This window comes from Pseudophryne corroboree, chromosome 9 (assembly GCF_028390025.1).
Source record: "Pseudophryne corroboree isolate aPseCor3 chromosome 9, aPseCor3.hap2, whole genome shotgun sequence".
In the NCBI taxonomy this organism is placed as follows: Eukaryota; Metazoa; Chordata; class Amphibia; order Anura; family Myobatrachidae; genus Pseudophryne; species Pseudophryne corroboree.
In genome coordinates, this window is record NC_086452.1 from 364,836,187 (window position 1) to 364,861,885 (window position 25,699).

At 47.5% G+C, this 25,699-nt stretch overlaps 1 protein-coding gene across 1 annotated transcript in view; it reads left to right on the forward strand.

Moving 5' to 3' along the window:
• Nucleotides 1-25,699, forward strand: part of LOC134958822 (zinc finger CCCH domain-containing protein 7B-like) — a 296,536-nt gene that overhangs the window by 260,485 nt on the left and 10,352 nt on the right. The window contains exons 21-23 of the mRNA XM_063941538.1: nt 9,707-9,815; nt 9,999-10,141; nt 13,157-13,320. Coding sequence (XP_063797608.1) covers nt 9,707-9,815; nt 9,999-10,141; nt 13,157-13,320 — 416 coding nt within the window. The remainder of the gene's footprint in view (nt 1-9,706; nt 9,816-9,998; nt 10,142-13,156; nt 13,321-25,699) is intronic.

Sequence of the window (25,699 nt, forward strand, 5' to 3'; positions counted from 1 at the left end):
CTGCTGGCAACAGGATCACTGCAACGAGGGACTTAGGGGAGAAGAAGTGAACTCACCTGCGTGCAGGATGGATTGGCTTCTTGGCTACTGGACATTAGCTCCACAGGGACGATCACAGGTACAGCCTGGATGGTCACCGGAGCCTCGCCGCCGGCCCCCTTGCAGATGCTGAAACGAGAAGAGGTCCAGAATCGGCGGCAGAAGACTCCTCAGTCTTCTTAAGGTAGCGCACAGCACTGCAGCTGTGCGCCATTTTCCTCTCAGCACACTTCACACGGCAGTCACTGAGGGTGCAGGGCGCTGGGAGGGGGGCGCCCTGGGAGGCAAATGAAAACCTTTTTTGGCTAAAAATACCTCACATATAGCCTCCGGGGGCTATATGGAGATATTTAACCCCTGCCAGAATCCGTTAAGAGCGGGAGACGAGGCCGCCGAAAAAGGGGCGGGGCCTATCTCCTCAGCACACAGCGCCATTTTCCCTCACAGAAAGGCTGGAGGGAAGGCTCCCAGGCTCTCCCCTGCACTGCACTACAGAAACAGGGTTAAAACAGAGAGGGGGGGCACTAATTTGGCGTTAGAAATATATAAAAAAGATGCTATAAGGGAAAACACTTATATAAGATTGTCCCTATATAATTATAGCGTTTTTGGTGTGTGCTGGCAAACTCTCCCTCTGTCTCTCCAAAGGGCTAGTAGGTCCTGTCCTCTATCAGAGCATTCCCTGTGTGTGTGCTGTGTGTCGGTACGTGTGTGTCGACATGTATGAGGACGATGTTGGTGAGGAGGCGGAGCAATTGCCTGTAATGGTGATGTCACTCTCTAGGGAGTCGACACCGGAATGGATGGCTTATTTAGGGAATTACGTGATAATGTCAACACGCGCCAAGGTCGGTTGACGACATGAGACGGCCGACAAACAATTAGTACCGGTCCAGACGTCTCAAAAACACCGTCAGGGGTTTTAAAACGCCCGTTTACTTTAGTCGGTCGACACAGACACAGACAGGGACACTGAATCCAGTGTCGACGGTGAATAAACAAACGTATTCCTTATTAGGGCCACACGTTAAGGGCAATGAAGGAGGTGTTACATATTTCTGATACTACAAGTACCACAAAAGAGGGTATTATGTGGGATGTGAAAAAACTACCGTAGTTTTTCCTGAATCAGATAAATTAAATGAAGTGTGTGATGATGCGTGGGTTCCCCCCGATAGAAAATATGGGCGGTATACCCTTTCCCGCCAGAAGTTAGGGCGCGTTGGGAAACACCCCTTAGGGTGGATAAGGCGCTCACACGCTTATCAGAACAAGTGGCGGTACCGTCTATAGATAGGGCCGTCCTCAAGGAGCCAGCTGACAGGAGGCTGGAAAAATATCATAAAAAGTATATACACACATACTGGTGTTATACTGCGACCAGCGATCGCCTCAGCCTGGATGTGCAGAGCTGGGGTGGCTTGGTCGGATTCCCTGACTAAAAATATTGATACCCTTGACAGGGACAGTATTTTATTGACTATAGAGCATTTAAAGGATGTATTTCTATATATGCGAGATGCACAGAGGGATATTTGCACTCTGGCATCAAGAGTAAGTGCGATGTCCATATCTGCCAGAAGATGTTTATGGACACGACAGTGGTCAGGTGATGCAGATTCCAAACGGCACAAAGGTGTATTGCCGTATAAAGGAAGAGGAGTTATTTGGGGTCGGTCCATCGGACCTGGTGGCCACGGCAACTGCTGGAAAATCCACCGTTTTTACCCTAAGTCACATCTCTGCAGAAAAAGACACCGTCTTTTCAGCTTCAGTCCTTTCGTCCCTATAAGAGTCATATCTGCCCAGGGATAGAGGAAAGGGAAGAAGACTGCAGCAGGCAGCCCATTCCCAGGAACAGAAGCGTTCCACCGCTTCTGACAAGCTCTCAGCATGACGCTGAGACCGTACAGGACCCCTGGATCCTACAAGTAGTATCCCAGGGGTACAGTTTGGAATGTCGAGACGTTTCCCCTGCGCAGGCTCCTGAAGTCTGCTTTACCAAGGTCTCCCTCCGACAAGGAGGCAGTATGGGAAAAAATTCACGAGCTGTATTCCCAGCAGGTGATAATTAAATTACCCCTCCTACAATAAGAAAAGGGGGTATTATTCCACACTATATTGTGGTACTGAAGCCAGAAGGCTAGGTGAGACCTATTCTAAATCTAAAAAAATTTGAACACTTACAAAGGTTCAAATCAAGATGGAGTCACTCAGAGCAGTGATAACGAACCGGGAAGAAGGGGACTATCTGGTGTCCCGAGACATCAGGGATGCTTACCTCCATGTCCCAAATTTGCCCTTATCATTAAGGGTACCTCAGGTTCGTGGTACAGAACTGTCACTATCAGTTTCAGACGCTGCCGTTTGGATTGTCTACGGCACCCCGGGTCTTTACCAAGGTAATGGCCGAAATGATGGTTCTTCTTCGAAGAAAAGGCGTCTTCATTATCCCTTACTTGGACGATCTCCTGATAAGGGCAAAGTCCAGGGAACAGTTGGAGGTCGGAGTAGCACTATCTCGGATACTGTTACAACAGCAGGGGTGGATTCTAAATATTCCAAAATCGCAGCTGATCCCGACAACAAGTCTCCTGTGCTTAGGGATGATTCTGGACACAGTCCAGAAAAAGGTGTTTCTCCCGGAAGAGAAAGCCAGGGAGTTATCCGAGCTAGTCAGGAACCTCCTAAAATCAGTGCATCATTGCACAAGGGCCATGGTAAAAAAATGGTGACTTCCTTCGAAGCAATTCCAGTCGGCAGATTTCATGCAAGAACTTTTCAGTGGGATCTGCTGGACAAATGGTCCGGATCGCATCTTCAGATGCATCAGCGGATAACCCTATATCCAAGGACAAGGGTGTCTCTCCTGTGGTGGTTACAGAGTGCTCATCTTCTAGAGGGCCGCAGATTCGGCATTCAGTTTTGGATGTTGGTGACCACGGAGGCCAGCCCGAGAGGCTGGGGAGCAGTCACACAAGGAAAAAAAAAAAAAAAAAATTCCAGGGAGTGTGATCAAGTCTGGAGATTTTTCTCCACATAAATATAGCTAAGGGTAAATTTATAATGCTCTAAGCTTAGCAAGACCTCTGCTTCAAGGTCAGCCGGTATTGATCCAGTGGGATAAAACATCACGGCAGTCGCCCACGTAAATAGACAGGGCGGCACAAGAAGCAGGAGGGCAGTGGCAAAAACTGCAAGGACTTTTCGCTGGGCGGAAAATCATGTGATAGCACTGTCAGCAGTGTTTCATTCCGGGAATGGAAACTGGGAAGCAGACTTCCTCAGTAGGCACGACCTCCACCCGGCAGAGTGGGAACTTCATGGGGAAGTTTTCCACATAATTGTAAACCGTTGGGAATTACCAAAGGTGGACATGATGGCGTCCCGTCTGAACAAAAAACGGGACAGGTATTGCGCCAGGTTAAGAGACCCTCAGGCAATAGCTGTGGACGTTCTGGTAACACCGTGGGTGTACCAGTCGGTGTTTGTGTTCCATCCTCTGCTTTTCATACCTAAGGTACTGAGAATTATAAGACGTAGAGGAGTAAGAACTATACTCATGGCTCCGGATTGGCCAAGAAGGACTTGGTACCCGGAACTTCAAGAGATGCTCACAGAGGACTTATGGCCTCTGCCGCTAAGAAGGGACTTGTTTCAGCAAGTACCTTGTCTGTTCCAAGACTTACCGCAGCTGCGTTTGACGGCATGGCGGTGGAACGCCGGATCCTAAGGGAAAAGGCATTCAGGAAGAGGTCATTCCTACCCTGGTCAAAGCCAGAAAGGAGGTGACCGCACAACATTATCACCACATGTGGCGAAAATATGTTGCGTGGTGTGAGGCCAGGAAGGCCCCACGAAGAAATTTCAACTCGGTCGATTCCTGCATTTCTTGCAAACAGGAGTGTCTATGGGCCTCAAATTGGGGTCCATTAAGGTTCAAATTTCGGCCCTGTCGATTTTTCTTCCAGAAAGAATTGGCTTCAGTTCCTGAAGTCCAGAAGTTTGTCAAGGGAGTATTGCATATACAACCCCCTTTTGTGCCTCCAGTGGCACTGTGGGATCTCAACGTAGTTCTGGGATTCCTCAAAACACATTGGTTTAAAACCAGTCAAATCTGTGGATTTGAAGCATCTCACATGAAAAGTGAACATGCTCTTGGACCTGGCCTGGACCAGGCGAGTGTCAAATTGGTGGTTTTTTTCTCAAAAAAGCCCATATCTGTTTGTCCATTCGGACAGGGCAGAGCTGCGGACTCGTCCCCAGTTCTCTCCCTAAGGTGGTGTCAGTGTTTCACCTGAACCAGCTTATTGTGGTGTCTTGCGCCTACTAGGGACTTGGAGGACTCCAAGTTGCTAGATGTGGTCAGGGCCCTGAAAATATAGGTTCCAGGACGGCTGGAGTCAGGAAAACTGACTTGCTGTTATCCTGTATGCACCCAACAAACTGGGTGCTCTTGCTTTTAAGCAGACTTTTGCTAGTTGGATGTGTAATACAATTCAGCTTGCACATTCTGTGGCAGGCCTGCCACAGCCAAAATATGTAAATGCCCATTCCACAAGGAAGGTGGGCTCATCTTGGGCGGCTGCCCGAGGGGTCTCGGCTTTACAACTTTGCCGAGCGGCTATTTAGTCAGGGGCAAACACGTTTGTAAAATCCTACAAATTTGATACCCTGGCTAAGGAGGACCTGGAGTTCTCTCATTCGGTGCTGCAGAGTCATCCGCACTCTCCCGCCCGTTTGGGAGCTTTGGTATAATCCCCATGGTCCTTTCAGGAACCCCAGCATCCACTAGGACGATAGAGAAAATAAGAATTTACTTACCGATAATTCTATTTCTCGGAGTCCGTAGTGGATGCTGGGCGCCCATCCCAAGTGCGGATTATCTGCATTACTTGTACATAGTTACAAAAATCGGGTTATTATTGTTGTGAGCCATCTTTTCAGAGGCTCCGCTGTTATCATACTGTTAACTGGGTTCAGATCACAGGTTGTACAGTGTGATTGGTGTGGCTGGTATGAGTCTTACCCGGGATTCATAAATCCTTCCTTATTGTGTACGCTCGTCCGGGCACAGTACCTAACTGAGGCTTGGAGGAGGGTCATAGGGGGAGGAGCCAGTGCACACCACCTGATCCTAAAGCTTTACTTTTTGTGCCCTGTCTCCTGCGGAGCCGCTATTCCCCATGGTCCTTTCAGGAACCCCAGCATCCACTACGGACTCCGAGAAATAGAATTATCGGTAAGTAAATTCTTATTTTTTACTTGGTGCCTTCAGCACAGGCATGGTTTTTCTAGGAGTGGGCTGTTTACATTTTTATTTTTTATTTTTCTTTCTACTTCAGCAACAGTGCTAGTGTCCGTGATTCAGCACCCGTCCGGCGGCCGGTAAACGGACCTCCGCGGCTGCTCTCACCAGCCACCTCGGAGAAGCCCCAGCCGGAGCGGGACTTGGTAAGTGGCTTCCTGCTGCGCGTGGGAGCCTGCGCTTGCGGCAACACCACCAGCGGGGAGGTAGCAGACCCCGGTGGTCCTGGCAGTGGGTGTCCTTTCTGAGCCACTGCTAGACCATCAGGGACTTGGCTGCCATATTTCAGGGGGATTCAAATGGCGTCTTTGCTTCGGCCTGGATGTCTTTAGCCATCGGTAGCTGGGCAGACGCACTAACGGATGGTCTCCAGTCTGGGACACGACGTTCAGGTTTGCTCTCATTGGTGGACCATATCAGAGAAGCTAGCACTTACCTGGGTGAGGCGGCTATAGATTCGGGTACATTTGCTGCCAAAATCTCTGCAGCCTCGGTGGCGGCTAGGCGTGGCTTCGCTCGTGGAGAGCGGATAATGACTCTAAGAAACTTTTAGAGTCTCTCCCCTTTATGGGAGACATCCTCTTTGGACCTGAATTGGATACAATTGTGTCTAACCTGGCAACTGCCAAAACTGCTTTTCTGCCTTCTGCTCCAAAGTCCAAGCAACCTTCCTTTCGCTTCTTTCGCCCTCAGGGCAAAACAAAGGGCCAGTCTGTACACGGGAGGTGTACAGGGTTCCTCTTCTAAATCTACCAAACCGAAAGGTCGTCAGTCCTGGGTTGGACGTTGTCAAACCCCTAAGCAACCCGACAAGCCTTCAGCATAACGTAAGGGGTCCCCACCAGGGCTCCTCCATGGTGGGCGGTCGGCTTTTACTATTCGCGGACATCTGTCTAACCTCCACGTCTGACTCTTGGGTGCCAGGCATAGTATCCAGAGGATACGCCCTCTCCTTTCTGGAGCGCCCGCTCTCGTCAATTTTTTACCACCAGCCTGCCAGTGGACGTTGGCAAGGCCACCGGCCTTCAGTTTTCCATCAGGTCCCTCCTGACAGCATGGGTCATTGTTCCCGTTCCCTCTTCTCAAAGGAGTACTGGTTTCTACTCAGATCTGTTCCAGGTACAAAAGCCAGACTGTTCTTTCAGACCCATTCTCAACCTAAAGAAGTTGAATCTTTTTCTTCGTGTTCCCAGGTTCAGGATGGAGTCTCTCCGGTCCATCATGCAGGCGCTAGAACCGGAAGACTTCATGGCCTCCTTGGACATTCAGGACGCCTACCTCACATCCCTATTCGGCCGGACCATCAACGCTTCTTGCATTTCTCTGTTCAGAGCAACCACTATCAGTTCCGAGCCCTACCTTTCGGTCTCTCAACATGACCGAGAGTCTTCACCAAGGCATGGCAGTCATGGCGGCCCAGCTGTGCTTACAGGGAATTAGGATTCTTCCATACCTGGACGACCTTCTTCTCCTTGCTCAGTCTCAAGTGGTCTTACAACAGCATCCCAAGGTCACAATAGCGCTGTTGCAATCCCATGGCTGGCTGATCAACTGGCGCAAGTCCAGCCTAACTCCATCCTAGTTCATGCTTCATTTAGGGGCGATCCTGGACACGAGGGTTCAGTGTGTGTTTCTACCCAGGAACAAGGTAGTGGGTATACAGACGTTAATCAAGACTTTCCTCAAACAACGCAGTGTTTCCCTTCATCTTTGCATGAGGGTCCTAGGCAAGATGGTCTTCTGTTTCTACATGGTGGAGTATGTCCGTCGCTGAAACAGGTCACATCTCCATCTCGCGTCCAGCCGGATTTCACTTTTCAGGGAAACCCATCTGTCACTCCTGTGGTGGCTCAGTCATCCCATCTCACAATGGGCTACCCATTCCTGATCCAGGACTGTGTCATTCTGACCACTGACGCCAGTCTACGAGTCCGAGGGGCGGTCACTGGCAACCACTCCTTCCAGGGTCATTGGTCAGCTCAAAAGGCGACTATCCATCAATGTCCTGGAGCTCCGAGCAATATACAGAGCTCTTTGCCAAGCTGGCCCTCTTCTCAGCAAGCCTGTCCTGATACAGACCGATAACGTGACAGCGGTTGCCTATATCAACCATCAAGGCGGCACCAGAAGTCGGGCAACCATGCAAGAGGTCGGTCACATCCTCTGTTGAGCAGAACGCTCCCTTACGGCTCTGTCGGCGATTTACATCCCCGGAATACAAGCTTGGGAGGCGGACTTCCGGAGTCGACAAGACATCCATTCCGGAGAATGGTCACTTCACCCAGAGGTGTTCCACCTTCTAGTGACTCACTGGGGTCAGCCGCTCATAGATTTAATGGCCTCCCGTCACCATCACAAACTTCCTATGTATGGATCTCGAACCATTTTGCCTGCCTCTTCATCCGTACCTCCTATCCCAGGGCCCTTGCCTTCACCCCGTCTAGCTTTGACGGGGTGGCTGTTGAGAGGTCAGTCTTGAGAGCTCGGGGGTTCTCGGACCCAGTCATCGACACTGCTGTCAGCCAGAAAACCGTCTTCGGCCAGCATATATCATAGAGTGTGGCGGTGGTACTTTCAGTGGTGCTTAGCTCGTCACTTCAATCCCTTGAGATATCGAGTGTCCAGGGTTTTGGCTTTTCTTCAAGCCGGTTTGGACTTTGGGACTTCGATTTGCCTCCCTAAAAGTGCAGGTGTCTGCTCTTTGGGTTCTCACACTTTTCTGCAGGGGGTACTGCATTTGCAATCTCCTTTTGTCCCCGCTGTTCATCCATGGGACTTGTCCTTGGTCCTCCAGATGCTTCAGCAGGCTCCATTTGAACCCATAAATTCTGTAGATCTCTCTTGGCTTACTTGGTAGACTGTCTTCTTGTTGACCATTGCTTTGGCGCTCCGGGTTTCCGACTTGGGCGCCCTGTGTCTCCTTTCCTAGTTTTCCACTTAGATCAGGCAGTCCTACGTACTAGAATGGATTATCTTCCTAAAGTTGTCTCCAGGTTCCATATCAATCAAGAGATTGTGGTTCCGTCCTTACTACCCACCACATCAGACGTTCCTGAGGAGTCCTTGGTCACTTTGGCTGTTGTACGGGCTCTCCGTACCTATGTTGCCAGAACGGAATCCTTCTGCAAATCGGACTCTCTTTACGATGTCCAAAAGCATGGCTAGCCTGCTTCTAAACAAACTTTGGCCCGTTGGATCTGCATTACCATTAGACAAGCTTGTCTGCTGACTGGGCGGCCTATTCCAGCATCCGTCAGAGCTCATTCCACTCTTGGGCGGTTTGCCACGGCGCTTCTGCTGAGCTGCTTTGCAGGGCGGCTACGTGGTCTTCCGCAAAATTTCAACACCTTCGCCTCGGCTGATGCGGCCTGTGAGCGTCATGTCCTTAGTGCAGCTCGGGAGCATTCCCACCCGTAAAGGGACAGCTTTGGGACGTCCTACAGTCCCAGTGTACACCTAGGCTGACAGAAAAAAGGTGATTTTTGTCATACCTGTAAAATCCTTTTTTCGGAAGCCATGGTAGACACTGGGCGCGCGCCCTCACGCTTCTTTGCTGAGGTGTTCTTTATGCTGACACTCCGTGCCATGGCTCTCTTAACTGGGGCAGTATATCTGTGTGTGTGTGTGTGTGTGCCAGTCCTTTTTCTTTTCAGTTTCTTCTCTCCGGTACCTGTTCTTGAGGCTTGTTAAGATACAAACTGGCGTCCCATAGGCAGGCGGAGCCTCTGCTGCACTCTGCGGAAGTTTAACTCCTTGGTGCCCGCAGTGCTCCTACACTATACGCCACAGTCCCAGTGTGCACCACAGCTTCCGAAAAAGGATTTTACAGGTGAGACGAAAATCCCCTTTTCTTATTTCATATTGCTTATACCACATTGCACTAATATTCAGTATTGACCAGTCAGTTATGGGTGCAGATCTTTAGATGTTAATAACATTAAATTCATTAGGAATCTCATAAAGGTACCTCCAACTGCGAACATCACACAATTTTCCTCTTTTGATGTTAGTGTATGTATAGGATCACCTATTAAATCATACTGTATCGCCACAAATGTGACTAACTACTCACAACTCCTACTAATTATATTAAGCATGTGTGATTTGCTCTCACTAGTTATCAGAAAGCCTGTAGAAAGCGATGTAGATAACCTGCGGTTTACACTGGCTTATGTCAGTATTGTTATCTTGATGGATTTAATTAACCCCTTGATTTATTTAGCCTGATTTCTATATTCGCACGTTTAGTTTAGTCATTACAAGTGTGTACTTTGGTCAATACAAGTGTGTGACAGGTCTACAACTAGAGTGATATATTATTATATAATAAGATACTTACTCCTTATTTGTCACACACAGATCTGCGTCCATGTGCAAAATGGCAAGAAGTGCCAGTATATTGGAAACTGCACCTTTGCTCACAACACAGAGGAGAAAGACATCTGGACCTTTATGAAGGAGAACAAGGGTCAGTGCAGTTAGTAATGACTCCAGAAGGCGTGATAGAAACGTTTCCATTTTCAGTTGTTAGAGTGTAAGCTTCTCAGATGCTTTGCCAGGATTGTGGTGTAAAAATGGTATGATAGAACTTGCGTGTTTTCCTGTGTGATTCTATAATTACGCATATTTTGTTTGGTTTTTCCCATTTCAGTCTTGGATCTGCAGCTGATCTTTGATTTGTGTAATAAGAACAAAAGCCCAGCAGAGAAACCTGGGAAGGCAGCAGCACCAATTGGAGCTCAGAAGGAAACTGAGAAACAGATTGTGATGCCAACAGATTATGGCGATCTAATGGTAATTTGCTTGTGTGCCCTCCTCCCTGGTCTGAATTTTAAAGAGGACAGTTGGTAGTGACAAGCTTGGCCTGTGCTATAGTGACACAGGGAAATGTAATAGCCTGCCACTTGCAACGACGAGATCCTTGCCAGTCTGCCCGAACATTTAAAAGGAAAAACCAACCTGGCTGTGAAGTGATTACCACTTTGAAACATTGGGCAGACTCGATGGAAACTCGCCTATACCTGCATCTCGCAGGATGTTGCATTTCACCCACAGAGTGGGATGATAGAGATACATTTAGAGAGTACAGTTTATTGTAAATTTAAGTGCAGAGTTTTATCCTCCAGAATTCATGTGTTTCTGGTATTGCAACGTCCTTAAATCTGCAGTCCCATGAAAAATATGTTGTTAGGGGGTTTGTCAGTTTTCTTTATTTTATTTTTTATAGCCTAAATCACCTGAAAAAAACCACATAATTTTGTAATGTTCTCCATCGAGTTCTTTCTTTAAGCGTCTAGTATTGATTGACAGTGATAAATGTCATGTGACAAGCATGACAACCACCGTCACCAGGCTTACCACACCAGGGGCCAGATGTACTAAGCCTTGGAGAGTGATAAACCAGCAACCAACCAGCTCCTATCTGCCATTTTATAAACAGGGTCTGAGACATGGCAGTTAGGAGCTGATTGGCTAGTGCTTTATCTCTCTCCGTTTTATCACATTCTAAGGCTTTGTACATTTGGCCTAGTGAGCAAAGTGAAGTTGCTCAGCATTCACAGATCCTTCCTTCATCCATCCCCCTTCCTCTCCTAATCCATGACCGCTGAGGATATTAGCTGACTGACTGACCAGTCAAGTCTCCTCAAGGATCAGCTGCAGTGCTGAAATGCAAATGTATTCCAGCCGAGAGTCTGTCTTGCAGTGACAGCCTTACGCATGTCCCCCACAGAGCAATTTTGTAAAGGGAACACCTAGTATTAGAAGAGGACATATAGTATTTGACAAGTGATCAGTCAGCTTTATATTTCAAAGGTCCATGCCTTGTCATTTACAAAACAAAATAAAAACAAATGATCTGTGTGTGATCACATATTTAGTACTGTACTGGAAAACTTTTTTTGTGAATAGTAATGTACATTATGTTGCATACACTATATCAGGGGTTCTCAAACTATTACAGGATCCTAGCAAGTTACTGCAGATTGTCCGCCCACACGTGTGGTCAGCAAACCGCACATGTACAGTGACATTGCAGAGGCACAAAATAGAATTGAAGTGACCGCTAATGAGATCACTTCATTTCTTACAACATTGCAGGAACCAGATCCTTTCGGAGTCCTTGCCCTACTTGTGTTTTTTACTATACTCGTGCAGATGTTAAGTTTATACATACTGTGAAGGCTTTGGGGGGAGGCAGTGGGTGGTAAAGGGTGATGGGGAGACAGTTGGTGGCAGGGAGAGGAAGTGGGAGACTGGAGGGGCAGTGGATGACAAGGAGAGGCAGAGAGTGACTGGGATGGCAGAGTGAGACAGGGTGAATATGGAGAAGCAGTGGGTGACGGGAGTGGTAGAGCGAGGCAGAAGGTGACTAGGGCGAGGCATAGAATGATGGGGAGGCAGAGGGTGGCAAGGGGAGGCACTGGATGACTGGATGGCAGAGGGTGACTAGGGAGAGGCAAATAATGACTAGGGAGAGGAAGAGAGTGACTAGGGAAAGACGGGGAGGCAGTGGGTAATGTGGGATGGCAAAAAGTGACGGATGGATGGAAGAGGAATGCAGAGGGTGTTTAATGAGTTTTCCCCTGTTCTCACCATCCACAGACACATTCCATAAAGTCTATGCTCAGTGCTCCCCTCCTTCCTCCTCATGCTCCCCTACTGCTGCTTCCCAGAACACTTCCCCCTGACACCCTGAAATGAACCCCCATGCTGGACTTACTTACAAGAGATCCTTCACAGACTCCGAATCCTGCTTGCTATGAGCTTGCTCATTTGAGTCTGATTGCATTCTGCTGCTGGCTTCCTGTGTCATCTGTAAGTTTCCTATAGCTCAGAAGCCCCAGGACCCGGGAGCACCCTCACTGCTAGCAGTGTGCCCGTTGTAGATATCTGCATGTAGATGAGAGAGCCAAGAGTGCAGCCTGCCTGTAGCTTTACAGGAAAGGCAGAGGTGGTGGCGGAGCTGCCTGATGACTCCTCCAATCTCTCAGCCAGTGATCTGCGGTGTCTGAAATTCAAATGATTTTTCATACTCCTTGGATCACCGGCTGAGAGATCAGAGGAGTTATTAGCCTAATGCAGAGGTTCCCAAACTGTGTGCCGTGGCTCCCTGGGGTGCCTCGGGACACTTGCAGGGGTGCCCTGGGTTGGTGGTCTAGGACCAATTCAAATTATTCATGATCAATATAATAGGCAAAACCAGTGCTGGTGGCTGCCAGTCATAAAATATGTGGCCAAACAGAAGCACATCTTGTCCCTCACCACACAACTGACCCTAAGGATGGCATATAAATGCTATCTACTTAATGTAATATTTCTTTCTAAATTTCTCAATAAGAAATTTTTGGCCTAGGGGTGCCGTGAAAAAAATTCTGATATTCTAGGGCGCCGTGATTCAAAAAAGTTTGGAAACCACTGGCCTAATGGACAGCAACATGGATTTACGACCCCATGCTGAGAGTGTCGTGAACCACTTTGGGGTCACTACCGATAGTTTGAGAACCACTGCACTATATTATTCCACTTCATTATTTTACCACTGTGCATTACACTAGGATCACAAAGAATAGAACCACCGAATGGCTGTTGCTCTTGCTAAGGAACGTGTTATATTGGACAGGTGATCACCATGAAACCTGTTTATTTCGTTTTGTAACTTACCATGCATGAGTGGAAGACGATTTGAAGACTATGCAGTGACTCGTTATGAGGTGTAATAGATTAGTTTAGGTCTTCGTAATTTTATTGCGGACTAGAAGAAATTTTAATACCTTCATGTTGCTTTTTTCTCTTTGTTTCCCCTAAAAGGATGGATTCCACTGTTATCTCTGTGGCAAGAACAGCAACAGTGAGAGGCAATGGCAGAAACATATTCAATCGGAGAAGCATAAAGACCGTGTGTTCACCCTGGAAAGTGAGGAAAGTCCCTGGAAGTATCGCTTTCCAGCAGGGGAGTTCAAGCTCTGCGAGAGGTGAGTGTGCCTATAATGCTGCCTTCAGCCAGGTATGGGTCATTAGGTCGACCACACTTCGGTCAACATGGTCACTAGGTCAATATGTACTAGATCGACATGGAAAAAGGGTGACATGAGTTGTGTTTTTTTTTTTTTCTCTAACGTCCTAGTGCAGAGGTTCTCAAACTCGGTCCTCGGGGGCACACACAGTGCATGTTTCTCTGACGTCCTAGTGGATGCTGGGAACTCCGTAAGGACCATGGGGAATAGCGGGCTCCGAAGGAGGCTGGGCACTCTAGAAAGATCTTAGACTACCTGGTGTGCACTGGCTCCTCCCACTATGACCCTCCTCCAAGCCTCAGTTAGATTTCGTGCCCGGCCGAGGTTGGATGCACACTAGGGGCTCTCCTGAGCTCTTAGAAAGTAATAGTCTTAGATTTTTTTATTTTCAGTGAGACCTGCTGGCAACAGGCTCACTGCAGCGAGGGACTAAGGGGAGAAGAAGCGAACTCGCCTGCTTGCAGCCGGATTGGGCTTCTTAGGCTACTGGACACCATTAGCTCCAGAGGGATCGACCGCAGGCCCAGCCTTGATGTTCGGTCCCGGAGCCGCACCTCCGTCCCCCTTACAGAGCCAGAAGCAAGAAGATGGTCCGGAAAATCGGCGGCATGAAGACTCTGTCTTCACCAAGGTAGCGCACAGCACTGCAGCTTGTGCGCCATTGCTCCTCTCACACACTTCACACTCCGGTCACTGAGGGTGCAGGGCGCTGGTGGGGGGCGCCCTGAGGCAGCAATAAAAACACCTTGGCTGGCTAAAATACCTCAATATATAGCCCCAGGGGCTATATATGAGGTAAATACCCCTGCCAGAATTCCATAAAAAGCGGGAGAATAGGCCGCGAAAAAGGGGCGGAGCCTATCTCCTCAGCACACTGGCGCCATTTTTCCCTCACAGCTCGGCTGGAAGGAAGCTCCCTGGCTCTTCCCTGCAATCTACAGTACCAGTAAGAGGGAAAAGAGAGGGGGGGCATTAAATTTGGAAATATATATATATATATATATATTTTATTGAAAAACAGCTATTAGGGACATAACTCAGTTAGTCCCTATATATATATATATATATATATATATATATATAGTGCTCTTGTGTGTGCTGGCATACTCTTACTCTGTCCCCCCAAAGGGCTTTTTGTGGGTCCTGTCCTCTGTTTGAGCATTCCCTGTGTGTGTGGAGTGTGTCGGTACGGCTGTGTCGACATGTTTGAGGAGGATAATGATGTGGAGGGGGAGCAGATGCCTTTAGCAGGGATGTCACCCCCTGGGGGGCAGACACCTGAGTGGATGAGTTTATGGCAGGAAATGAGTGCACGTATAGACTCCTTACATAAAAAATTTGACGACATGCTGACTGTGGGACAGCCGAGTCTTCAGCTCGTGCCTGTCCAGGTGTCTCAAAAGTCATCAGGGGCTCTGAAACGCCCGCTATCTCAGATGGCACAAGTAGATGTCGACACGGATACTGACACCAGTGTCGACGACGATGAGTCAAATTTAATGCCCGTTAAGGCCATTCACTGCATGATTGAGGCAATGAAAGAGGTGTTAAATATTTCTGATTTACATCCAGGTACCACAAAAAAGGGTATTATGTTTGGGGAGAAAAAACCTACCTGTAGTTTTTCCCCCGTCAGATGAATTAAATGAAGTGTGTGAAGAAGCGTGGGCTTCCCCTGATAAGAAATTGGTAATTCCTAAGAAGATACTAATGGCGTTCCCTTTCCCGCCAGAGGATAGGTTACGTTGGGAAACACCCCCTAGGGTGGATAAAGCGCTCACACGTTTGTCTAAAAAGGTGGCACTACCGTCCCAGGATACGGCCGCCCTTAAGGAACCTGCTGATAGAAAGCAGGAGGCGATCCTGAAGTCTGTATATACACACTCAGGCATTATACTTAGACCAGCTATTGCGTCAGCATGGATGTGCAGTGCTGCCGCTGCGTGGTCAGATAAACTGTCAGAAAATATTGACACATTAGACAGAGACACGATTCTGCTAACAATTGACCATATCAAAGACTCAGTCTTATACATGAGAGATGCACAGAGGGAAATCTGCCGGCTGGCATCTAAAGTAAGTGCATTATCCATCTCTGCTAGGAGATGCTTATGGACTCGCCAGTGGACTGGAGATGCAGATTCCAAAAGGCACATGGAAGTTTTGCCTTATAAAGGGGAGGAATTATTTGGGGATGGTCTCTCCGACCTAGTTTCCACAGCAACGTCTGGGAAGTCAGCATTTTTACCCCATGTCCCCTCACAGCCTAAGAAGGCGCCATTTTATCAGGTTCAGTCCTTTCGGACCCAGAAAAACAAGCGGGGAAAAGGAGGGTCTTTTCTGTCTAGAGGCAGAGGTAGGGGAAAAAGGCTGCAGCAAACAGCAGGTTCCCAGGAACAAAAGTCCTCCCCCGCTTCCTCTTCCAAGTCCGCCGCATGACGGTGGGGCTCCACAGGCGGAGCCAGGTACGGTGGGGGCCCGCCTCATGAATTTCAGCGATCAGTGGGCTCGCTCACAGGTGGATCCCTGGATCCTTCAAATAGTATCTCAGGGATACAAGCTGGAATTCGAGGCGGCTCCACCCCACCGGTTCCTAAAATCTGCCTTGCCGATTGCTCCCTCAGACAGGAAGGCGGTGCTAGCAGCGATTCACAAGCTGTATTCCCAGCAGGTGATAATCAGGGTACCCCTACTTCAACAAGGCCGGGGTTACTATTCCACACTATTTGTGGTGCCGAAACCGGACGGTTCGGTGAGACCCATTTTAAATTTGAAATCCTTGAACACATACATAAAAAAATTCAAGTTCAAGATGGAATCGCTCAGGGCGGTTATTGCAAGCCTGGACGAGGGGGATTACATGGTATCCCTGGACATCAAGGATGCTTACCTGCATGTCCCCATTTACCATCCTCACCAGGAGTACCTCAGATTTGTGGTACAGGATTACCATTACCAATTCCAGACGCTGCCGTTTGGACTCTCCACGGCACCGAGGGTATTTACCAAGGTTATGGCGGAAATGATGATACTCCTTCGAAAAAAGGGAGTTTTAATTATCCCATACTTGGACGATCTCCTAATAAAGGCACGATCCAAGGAACAGTTGTTAGTGGGAGTAGCACTATCTCAGGAAGTGCTGCGCCAGCACGGCTGGATTCTGAATATCACAAAGTCACAGCTGGTCCCCACGACACGTCTAATGTTCCTGGGAATGATTCTGGACACAGTCCAGAAAGAGTGTTTCTCCCGGAGGAGAAAGCCAGGGAGTTGTCTTCTCTAGTCAGAGACCTCCTAAAACCAAAACAGGTATCGGTGCATCACTGCACGCGGGTCCTGGGAAAGATGGTAGCTTCTTACGAAGCAATTCCATTCGGCAGGTTCCATGCCAGAATTTTTCAGTGGGACCTGTTGGACAAGTGGTCCGGATCGCATCTTCAGATGCATCGCTTGATAACCCTGTCCCCAAGAACCAGGGTGTCTCTTCTGTGGTGGCTGCAGAGTGCTCATCTTCTGGAGGGCCGCAGATTCGGCATACAGGACTGGGTCCTGGTGACCACGGATGCCAGCCTACGAGGCTGGGGGGCAGTCACAAAGGGAAGAAACTTCCAAGGACTATGGTCAAGTCAGGAGACTGCCCTTCACATAAATATTCTGGAACTAAGGGCCATTTACAATGCCCTAAGTCAAGCAAAATCCCTGCTCCTACACCAGCCGGTGCTGATCCAGTCAGACAACATCACGGCAGTCGCCCATGTGAATCGACAGGGCGGCACAAGAAGCAGGATGGCAATGGCAGAAGCCACAAGAATTCTCCGATGGGCGGAGAATCATGTACTAGCACTGTCAGCAGTGTTCATCCCGGGAGCGACCTCCACCCGGGAGAGTGGGGACTTCATCCAGAAGTCTTCCAAATGATTGTAAATCAATGGGGTCGTCCACAGGTGGACATGATGGCGTCCCGCCTAAACAAAAAACTAGAGAGGTATTGCGCCAGGTCAAGAGACCCTCAGGCGATAGCTGTGGACGCTCTAGTGACACCGTGGGTGTACCGGTCAGTTTATGTGTTCCCTCCTCTACCTCTCATACCAAAGGTATTGAGAATAATAAGAAAGCGAGGAGTAAACACAATTCTCGTGGTTCCGGATTGGCCAAGAAGAGCGTGGTACCCGGAACTTCAAGAGATGATCTCAGAGGACCCGTGGTCTCTGCCGCTCAGACAAGACCTGCTACAGCAGGGGCCCTGTCTGTTCCAAGACTTACCGCGGCTGCGTTTGACGGCATGGCGGTTGAACGCCGGATCCTGAAGGAAAAGGGCATTCCGGAGGAAGTCATTCCTACGCTTATTAATGCCAGGAAAGAGGTCACAGCAACTCATTATCACCGCATATGGCGGAAGTATGTTGCATGGTGTGAGGCCGAAAAGGCCCCAACGGAGGAATTTCAACTAGGTCGATTTCTGCATTTCCTGCAAGCAGGAGTAAATATGGGCCTAAAACTAGGCTCCATTAAGGTACAGATCTCGGCTCTGTCGATTTTCTTTCAAAAAGAACTAGCTTCAGTACCTGAAGTTCAGACATTTGTTAAAGGAGTGCTGCATATTCAGCCCCCGTTTGTGCCCCCTGTGGCACCTTGGGATCTCAACGTGGTGTTGAGTTTCTTAAAATCACATTGGTTTGAACCACTAAAAACCGTGGATCTGAAATATCTCACGTGGAAAGTGGTTATGTTATTGGCCTTGGCTTCTGCCAGGCGAGTATCAGAATTGGCGGCTTTGTCCTGTAAAAGCCCTTATCTGATTTTCCATATGGATAGGGCAGAATTGAGGACTCGTCCCCAGTTTCTCCCAAAGGTGGTGTCAGCGTTTCACCTGAACCAGCCTATTGTGGTGCCTGCGGCTACTAGGGACTTGGAGGACTCCAAGTTGCTAGACGTTGTCAGGGTACTGAAAATATATGTTTCCAGAACGGCTACAGTCAGAAAATCTGACTCGCTGTTTATCCTATATGCACCCAACAAGCTGGGTGCTCCTGCTTCTAAGCAGACTATTGCTCGTTGGATTTGTAATACAATTCAGCTTGCACATTCTGTGGCAGGCCTGTCACAGCCAAAATCTGTCAATGCCCATTCCACAAGGAAGGTGGGCTCATCTTGGGCGGCTGCCCGAGGGGTCTCGGCTTTACAACTTTGCCGAGCTGCTACTTGGTCAGGGGCAAACACATTTGCAAAATTATATAAATTTGATACCCTGGCTGAGGAGGACCTGGAGTTCTCTCATTCGGTGTTGCAGAGTCATCCGCACTCTCCCGCCCGTTTGGGAGCTTTGGTATAATCCCCATGGTCCTTACGGAGTTCCCAGCATCCACTAGGACGTCAGAGAAAATAAGAATTTACTCACCGGTAATTCTATTTCTCGTAGTCCGTAGTGGATGCTGGGCGCCCATCCCAAGTGCGGTTTATCTGCAATACTTGTACATAGTTACTGTTAACTAAATCTGGTTATTGTTGAGCCATCTGTTGAGAGGCTCTGTTGTTTCATACTGTTAACTGGGTTTCATATCACGAGTTGTACGGTGTGATTGGTGTGGCTGGTATGAGTCTTACCCGGGATTCAAAATCCTTCCTTATTGTGTACGCTCGTCCGGGCACAGTATCCTAACTGAGGCTTGGAGGAGGGTCATAGTGGGAGGTGCCAGTGCACACCAGGTAGTCTAAGATCTTTCTAGAGTGCCCAGCCTCCTTCGGAGCCCGCTATTCCCCATGGTCCTTACGGAGTTCCCAGCATCCACTACGGACTACGAGAAATAGAATTACCGGTGAGTAAATTCTTATTTTTGCAGGTAACCCAGCAGGTGCACAGGTGTATTAATTACTCACTGACACATTTTAAAAGGTCCACAGGTGGAGCTAATTATTTCACTTGCGATTCTGTGAGGAGACCTGCAAAACATGCACTGTGTGTGCCCCCGAGGACCGAGTTTGAGAACCTCTGTCCTAGTGGATGTTGGGGACTCCGTAAGGACCATGGGGAATAGATGGGCTCCACAGGAGACATGGGCACTTTAAGAAAGAATTTAGATTCTGGTGTGCTCTGGCTCCTCCCTCTATGTCCCTCCTCCAGACCTCAGTTTGAATCTGTGGCCGGACGAGCTGGGTGCTGTTCAGTGAGCTCTCCTGAGCTTGCTGTAAGAAAGTATTTTGTTAGCTTTTTTATTTTCAGGGAGCTCTGCTGGCAACAGACTCCCTGCATCGTGGGACAGAGGGGAGAGAAGCAGCCCTACTCTCTGAAGATAGGTCGTGCTTCTTAGGCTACTGGACACCATTAGCTTCAGAGGGATCGTACAAAGGATCTCACCCTCGTCGTCCGATCCCAGAGCCGCGCCGCCGTCCCCCTTGCAGAGCCGGAAGACAGAAGCCGGGGTGAGTATGAGAAGCAAAGAAGACTTCGAAATCGGCGGCAGAAGACTCCGTTCTTCACATGAGGTAACGCACAGCACTGCAGCTGTGCGCCATTGCTCCATATACACCTCACATACTCCGGTCACTGTAAGGGTGCAGGGCCCAGGGGGGGGCGCTTTGGGCAGCATATGGACCTCTGTTGGCAAAAGTAAACATATATACAGTTGGGCACTGTATATATGTATGAGCCCCCACCAAAAAGATATGTATTTTAGCGGGACAGAAGCCCGCCGTCGAGGGGGCGGGGCTTCTCCCTCCGCACTCACCAGCGACATTTTTGCAGATCACGGTAGAAAAAGGGTAAAAAGAGAGGGGGGCACATAATTAGGCGCTAAAAACACAAATACAGCAGCTACTGGGTTAACATTAAGTTACTGTGTTATTCCTGGGTTATATAGCGCTGGGGTGTGTGCTGGCATACTCTCTCTCTGTCTCACCAAAGGGCTTTGTGGGGGAACTGTCTTCGAAAAGGGCATTCCCTGTGTGTGTGGTGTGTCGGTACGCTTGTGTCGACATGTCTGATGAGGAAGGCTATGTGGAAGCAGAGCGGGAGCAAATGAATGTGGTGTCTCTGCCGACGGCACCGACACCTGATTGGATGGATATGTGGAAGGTTTTAAATGATAATGTTAATTCCTTACATAAAAGGTTGGAAAAAGCTGAAGCCTCAGGACAGTCGGGGTCCCAACCCATGCATGATCCTATGTCGCAGAGGCCGACAGGTTCTCAGAAGCGCCCACTATCCCAAATTATTGACACGGATACCGACATGGATTCTGACTCCAGTGTCGTTTACGATGATGCAAGGTTACAGCCAAAATTGGCTAAATTCATCCGTTATATGATTATAGCAATTAAGGATGTGTTGCACATCACAGAGGAAACCCCAGTCCCTGACAAGAGGGTTCATATGTATGGGGAAAAGAAGCCGGAGGTAACCTTTCCCCCCTCACACGAGCTAAATGAGTTATGTGAAAAGGCTTGGGAATCTCCAGATAAAAAACTGTAGATTTCCAAAAGGATTCTTATGGCGTATCCTTTCCCGCCAACGGACTGGTTACGCTGGGAATCCTCCCCTAGGATGGACAAAGCTTTGACACGCTTATCCAAGAAGGTAGCCCTGCCGTCACAGGATACGGCTACCCTCAAAGATGCTGCGGATAGAAAACAGGAGGGTACCCTGAAGTCCATTTATACACATTCAGGTACCTTACTGAGGCCGGCAATCGCGTCGGCTTGGGTGTGTAGTGCTGTAGCAGCATGGACGGATACCTTATCTGAGGAACTTGATACCTTAGACAAGGATACTATATTAATGACCCTGGGGCATATTAAAGACGCTGTCCTTTATATGAGAGATGCTCAGAGAGACATTAGCCTACTAGGTTCTATAATAAATGCTATGTTGATTTCTGCCAGAAGGGTCCTGTGGACTCGGCAATGGACAGGTGATGCAGACTCAAAAAGGCACATGGAGGTTTTACCTTACAATGGTGAGGAATTGTTTGGGGAGGGTCTCTCGGAACTGGTCTCCACAGCTACGGCTGGAAAGTCAAATTGTTTGCCATATGTTTCCTCACAGCCTAAGAAAGCACCATATTACCAAATGCAGTCCTTTCGATCACAGAAAAACAAGAAAGTCCGAGGTGCGTCCTTTCTTGCCAGGGGCAGGGGCAGAGGAAAGAAGCTGCACAACACAGCTAGTTCCCAGGAACAGAAGTCCTTCCCGGCTTCCACTAAATCTACCGCATGACGCTGGGGCTCCACAGGCGGAGCTAGGCCCGGTGGGGGCGCGTCTCCGAAATTTCAGCCACAAGTGGGTTCACTCCCAATTGGATCCCTGGGCAATAGATATTGTGTCTCAGGGATACAAGCTGGAATTCGAGGAGATGCCCCCTCACCGATACCTCAAATCGGCCCTGTCAGCTTCCCCCTTAGAGAGGGAAATAGTGTTAACTGCAATTCACAAATTGTATCTTCAACAGGTGGTGGTCAAGGTTCCCCTCCTTCAACAAGGAAGGGGTTATTATTCGACCATGTTTGTAGTACCGAAACCGGACGGTTCGGTCAGACCCATATTGAATTTAAAATCCCTGAACATGTACCTGAAAAGGTTCCGGTTCAAGATGGAATCGCTGAGAGCGGTCATTGCAAGCCTGGAAGGGGGGGATTTTATGGTGTCTCTGGACATAAAGGATGCATACCTTCATGTCCCCATTTATCCACCTCATCAGGCGTACCTCAGATTTGTGGTACAGGATTGTCATTACTAATTTCAGACGTTGCCATTTGGTCTCTCCACGGCTCCGAGAATATTTACCAAGGTAATGGCGGAAATGATGGTGCTCCTGCGGAAGCAGGGGGTCACAATTATCCCATACTTGGACGATCTCCTCATAAAAGCGAGGTCAAGAGAGCAGTTGCTGATCAGCGTAGCACGTTCTCTGGAAGTGTTACGGCAACACGGCTGGATTCTAAATATTCCAAAGTCGCAGTTTGTTCCTACGACTCGTCTGCCTTTCCTGGGCATGATTCTGGACACAGACCAGAAAAGGGTTTATCTCCCGATAGAGAAAGCTCAGGAACTCATGACACTGGTCGGGGGCCTATTAAAACCAAAACAGGTGTCAGTGCATCACTGCACTCGAGTCCTGGGAAAGATGGTGGCATCATACGAGGCCATTCCCTTCGGCAGGTTCCATGCGAGGACCTTTCAATGGGACTTACTGGACAAATGGTCCGGATCACATCTTCAGATGCATCGGTTAATCACCCTATCCCCCAGGGCCAGGGTGTCTCTCCTGTGGTGGCTGCGGAATGCTCACCTTCTCGAGGGCCGCAGATTCGGCATTCAGGTGACCACGGATGCAAGCCTCCAAGGTCTGTGGTCAAGTCAGGAGACTTGCCTTCACATCAACATCCTGGAACTAAGGGCCATATGCAACGCCCTACGTCAAGCAGAGACCCTGCTTCGCGGTCAACCGGTTCTGATTCAGTCAGACAACATCACTGCTGTAAAATACAAAAAATAAGTACAAATCACGTATGGGCGCTACTACAGTGGCAATAGGAGTCTCCTAAAATCACTGCCTCATCACAGTGATACAATCATAGTTACGTTCCTGTATTTAACTTGTCAGCTTGCGTGTAATAGTATCTTTCCTCTATACTTCTTCTCGCAGTGATTCTCCTCTCAATATCCAATGATGATTTTCATGCAAAACAAAAGAATTGCCAGAATCTCATGCAATACGTCTTTAATCTTTATATAAAAATTTCAATTTAAAAATTCATGTAAAACACACATAAAACTCCAGCTTTATAAATAGCACACTTAGGGCAGAGAGAAATCCAAACTTAGTGTGGATGAAGTAATTACCTGCTCATTTGAGAACATTCGTTTTCAAATAGATGTTTAAGCAGTCAAAATAGCCCCCGCGAAGCACACCACTGCTGGAGGTAATCAGATCACTCATACGCCTCACCGAAATTCTCTTGTGCCAGACCAACGCGTTTCAAACCTATTCCAGGTTCTTTTTCAAGGTAAGTGTACTCTCTTCTGCTCTCAAGGGGCCTTAAATACCCATATCAACCAATGGAAACATTAATCTTCAATTAACAACACCTGTATCAACATGGCAGCTCCCATGTGTTGATACTGGTTGCCATAACAACAACAGATTAAAATACAAAAAATGAGCCCAAACTTTATTTAGATTCAAACTCCCTCAACATTGCTGGAGGTCTCCTTTATAGTCACACTGTAAATTATTGAAATGACTAACATCTACTAGTCAGCGTAGACCCGCTGACCACAGTGTTATAGTGTTACCACGGCAACCTATAGTGCCGCGACGTCATATCCGGGGACGGCATACCTTAATAATATCACTGTAGCCGGCCTCTTCCTTCATTGTTGTCAAAGCAACGATCCATGTCGTAACGTCATTTCCGGGGGGTGGTGAGCAATGACAAAGCCGCTCCACCCAACGCCCCTTCCGACGTTGCCATGGTATCAATCCGTACTGTGGCGTCGTAACCGCGGCAACAGACCTTGCCGTACTTAAACTTCCAGGGGTAAAAGGACAGTATTAACTTCAATCACTTAGGCATTGGCTCCAACGTTGCCATGGTAATCGGCCGCACTAGCGTCCTATATATAGCTGAAACTTCCTCATAGTATATTATCTAGCAACGTCTGATGTCAAATGGAGCAAAATCTATTTCAGGATCAATGTTGAATCAATGTTGAGGTGTCAGAACTCAATAAAAATAAAAAAGCATCACCTATAGACCAAACAAAAAAAGGATATTTAACACTAAGATAAAATATTAATGAAAATGCGTTAAGACCTCATTAAAGCTAAATATCAATAAATCCATACATTTTCATTTAACATGGGACATATAATTGAAAATACATATTCACTCTTTCCCGTCCTGTATTTCATGTCTTTTTTCGTATAGTTCCTTTTAAATGTTATTGCAAAGAAGAATATTATAGACCTCCAGGTCTAGATCATAGTCCACATGTAGATGGGATCAATTCCATAAAGTCCTATAAGACCTTTTCCATCATTGTCGCTTCTCCATATGAGTTCACAATGTTCCTAATATAAATACATAACGTTTAAAACCAGAAAATGGGTGTATATAAATACAAAAGTAAAAAAACATTAAATGAACCATTTGAGTTCGAAATCTATATTTATGCCCCCAGGTGTCAAAGTATTATATTTGTAAATCATCTCCATTTCAGTTTTTGCCAGTAATTTTGACAAATTCCTTTGCCGATGATTACATTCTACTTTCCTCAAACCTACAAATCGCACAATGAGTCGGGGGTCACAGTTATGGTGCAGCCTAAAATGATTTGCTAAGGCGTGAGTCTCAACTCCCTTTCTTATATTTCTGACATGTTCAACAATGCGTACTTTTAATGCCCTCGGTGTACGCCCTATATAAAAAAGATGGCACGGGCACTCTACTGCATAGATGACACTCTTTACATTACAGGTGATGAAATCTTGTATATCATGGACCTGGCCGTTGATCTCTATACTCTCTAATTTTCTGCCCATGTCCGTCCTGATTTCTTTACACCCTATACAGCAACCACACCTATGAAACCCCCTCGTATTAATTTTCCCCACTTTTTTTGTGGCTAGAAGATCACTGTGGACTAACTTGTTCCTTTACAAAAAATTTTGCGGATTTTGCGTTCCACCATTAGTTCCGGGATTTTCTTTACATTCAGCCGCTCACCGCATAATAAAACGTCCTTTGTTGTTAGGGTAATTATTTGAAAAGGCAATAGTCATTCATTCTTCCCCCAAAGATAAAATCCGGCACCATATGTAAATAAAAAATAAATAAATACAATTAAATTTACAAAATCATAATTCATAAGTTAATACAATGTTCTTATAAAAACCATTTCAATTCGAAATCTTTATTGATGCCGTTAGGGATTAGAGTATTATAATTGTATATTAGGGTCATCTCATTTTTAGCTAATTTGACCGCAATGTCTCCTCCTCGGGCATCAGGAAGGACTTTCTTTAATACATAAAAATTCTTAATATGTCTAATATCACTGTCATGAATTTCTTTAAAATGTTTCGAAAGTGCATGTGTGTCTATACCTTTCCTAATGTTTCCCAAATGTTCCCCCAGTCTTACTTTAAAAGCCCTACCCGTCCTACCTATATAAAATTTGCCACATGTGCATTCGATGGCATATACGACATTAAAAGAATGACACGTTAAAAATTGATTGATCTTGAACTTCTTTTTATTAATATCAACCTCAACCATTTTTTTTGCCAAATGTGTTGGGTATTTGTCTGCATCCTACACAACTTCCACATCTAAAAAA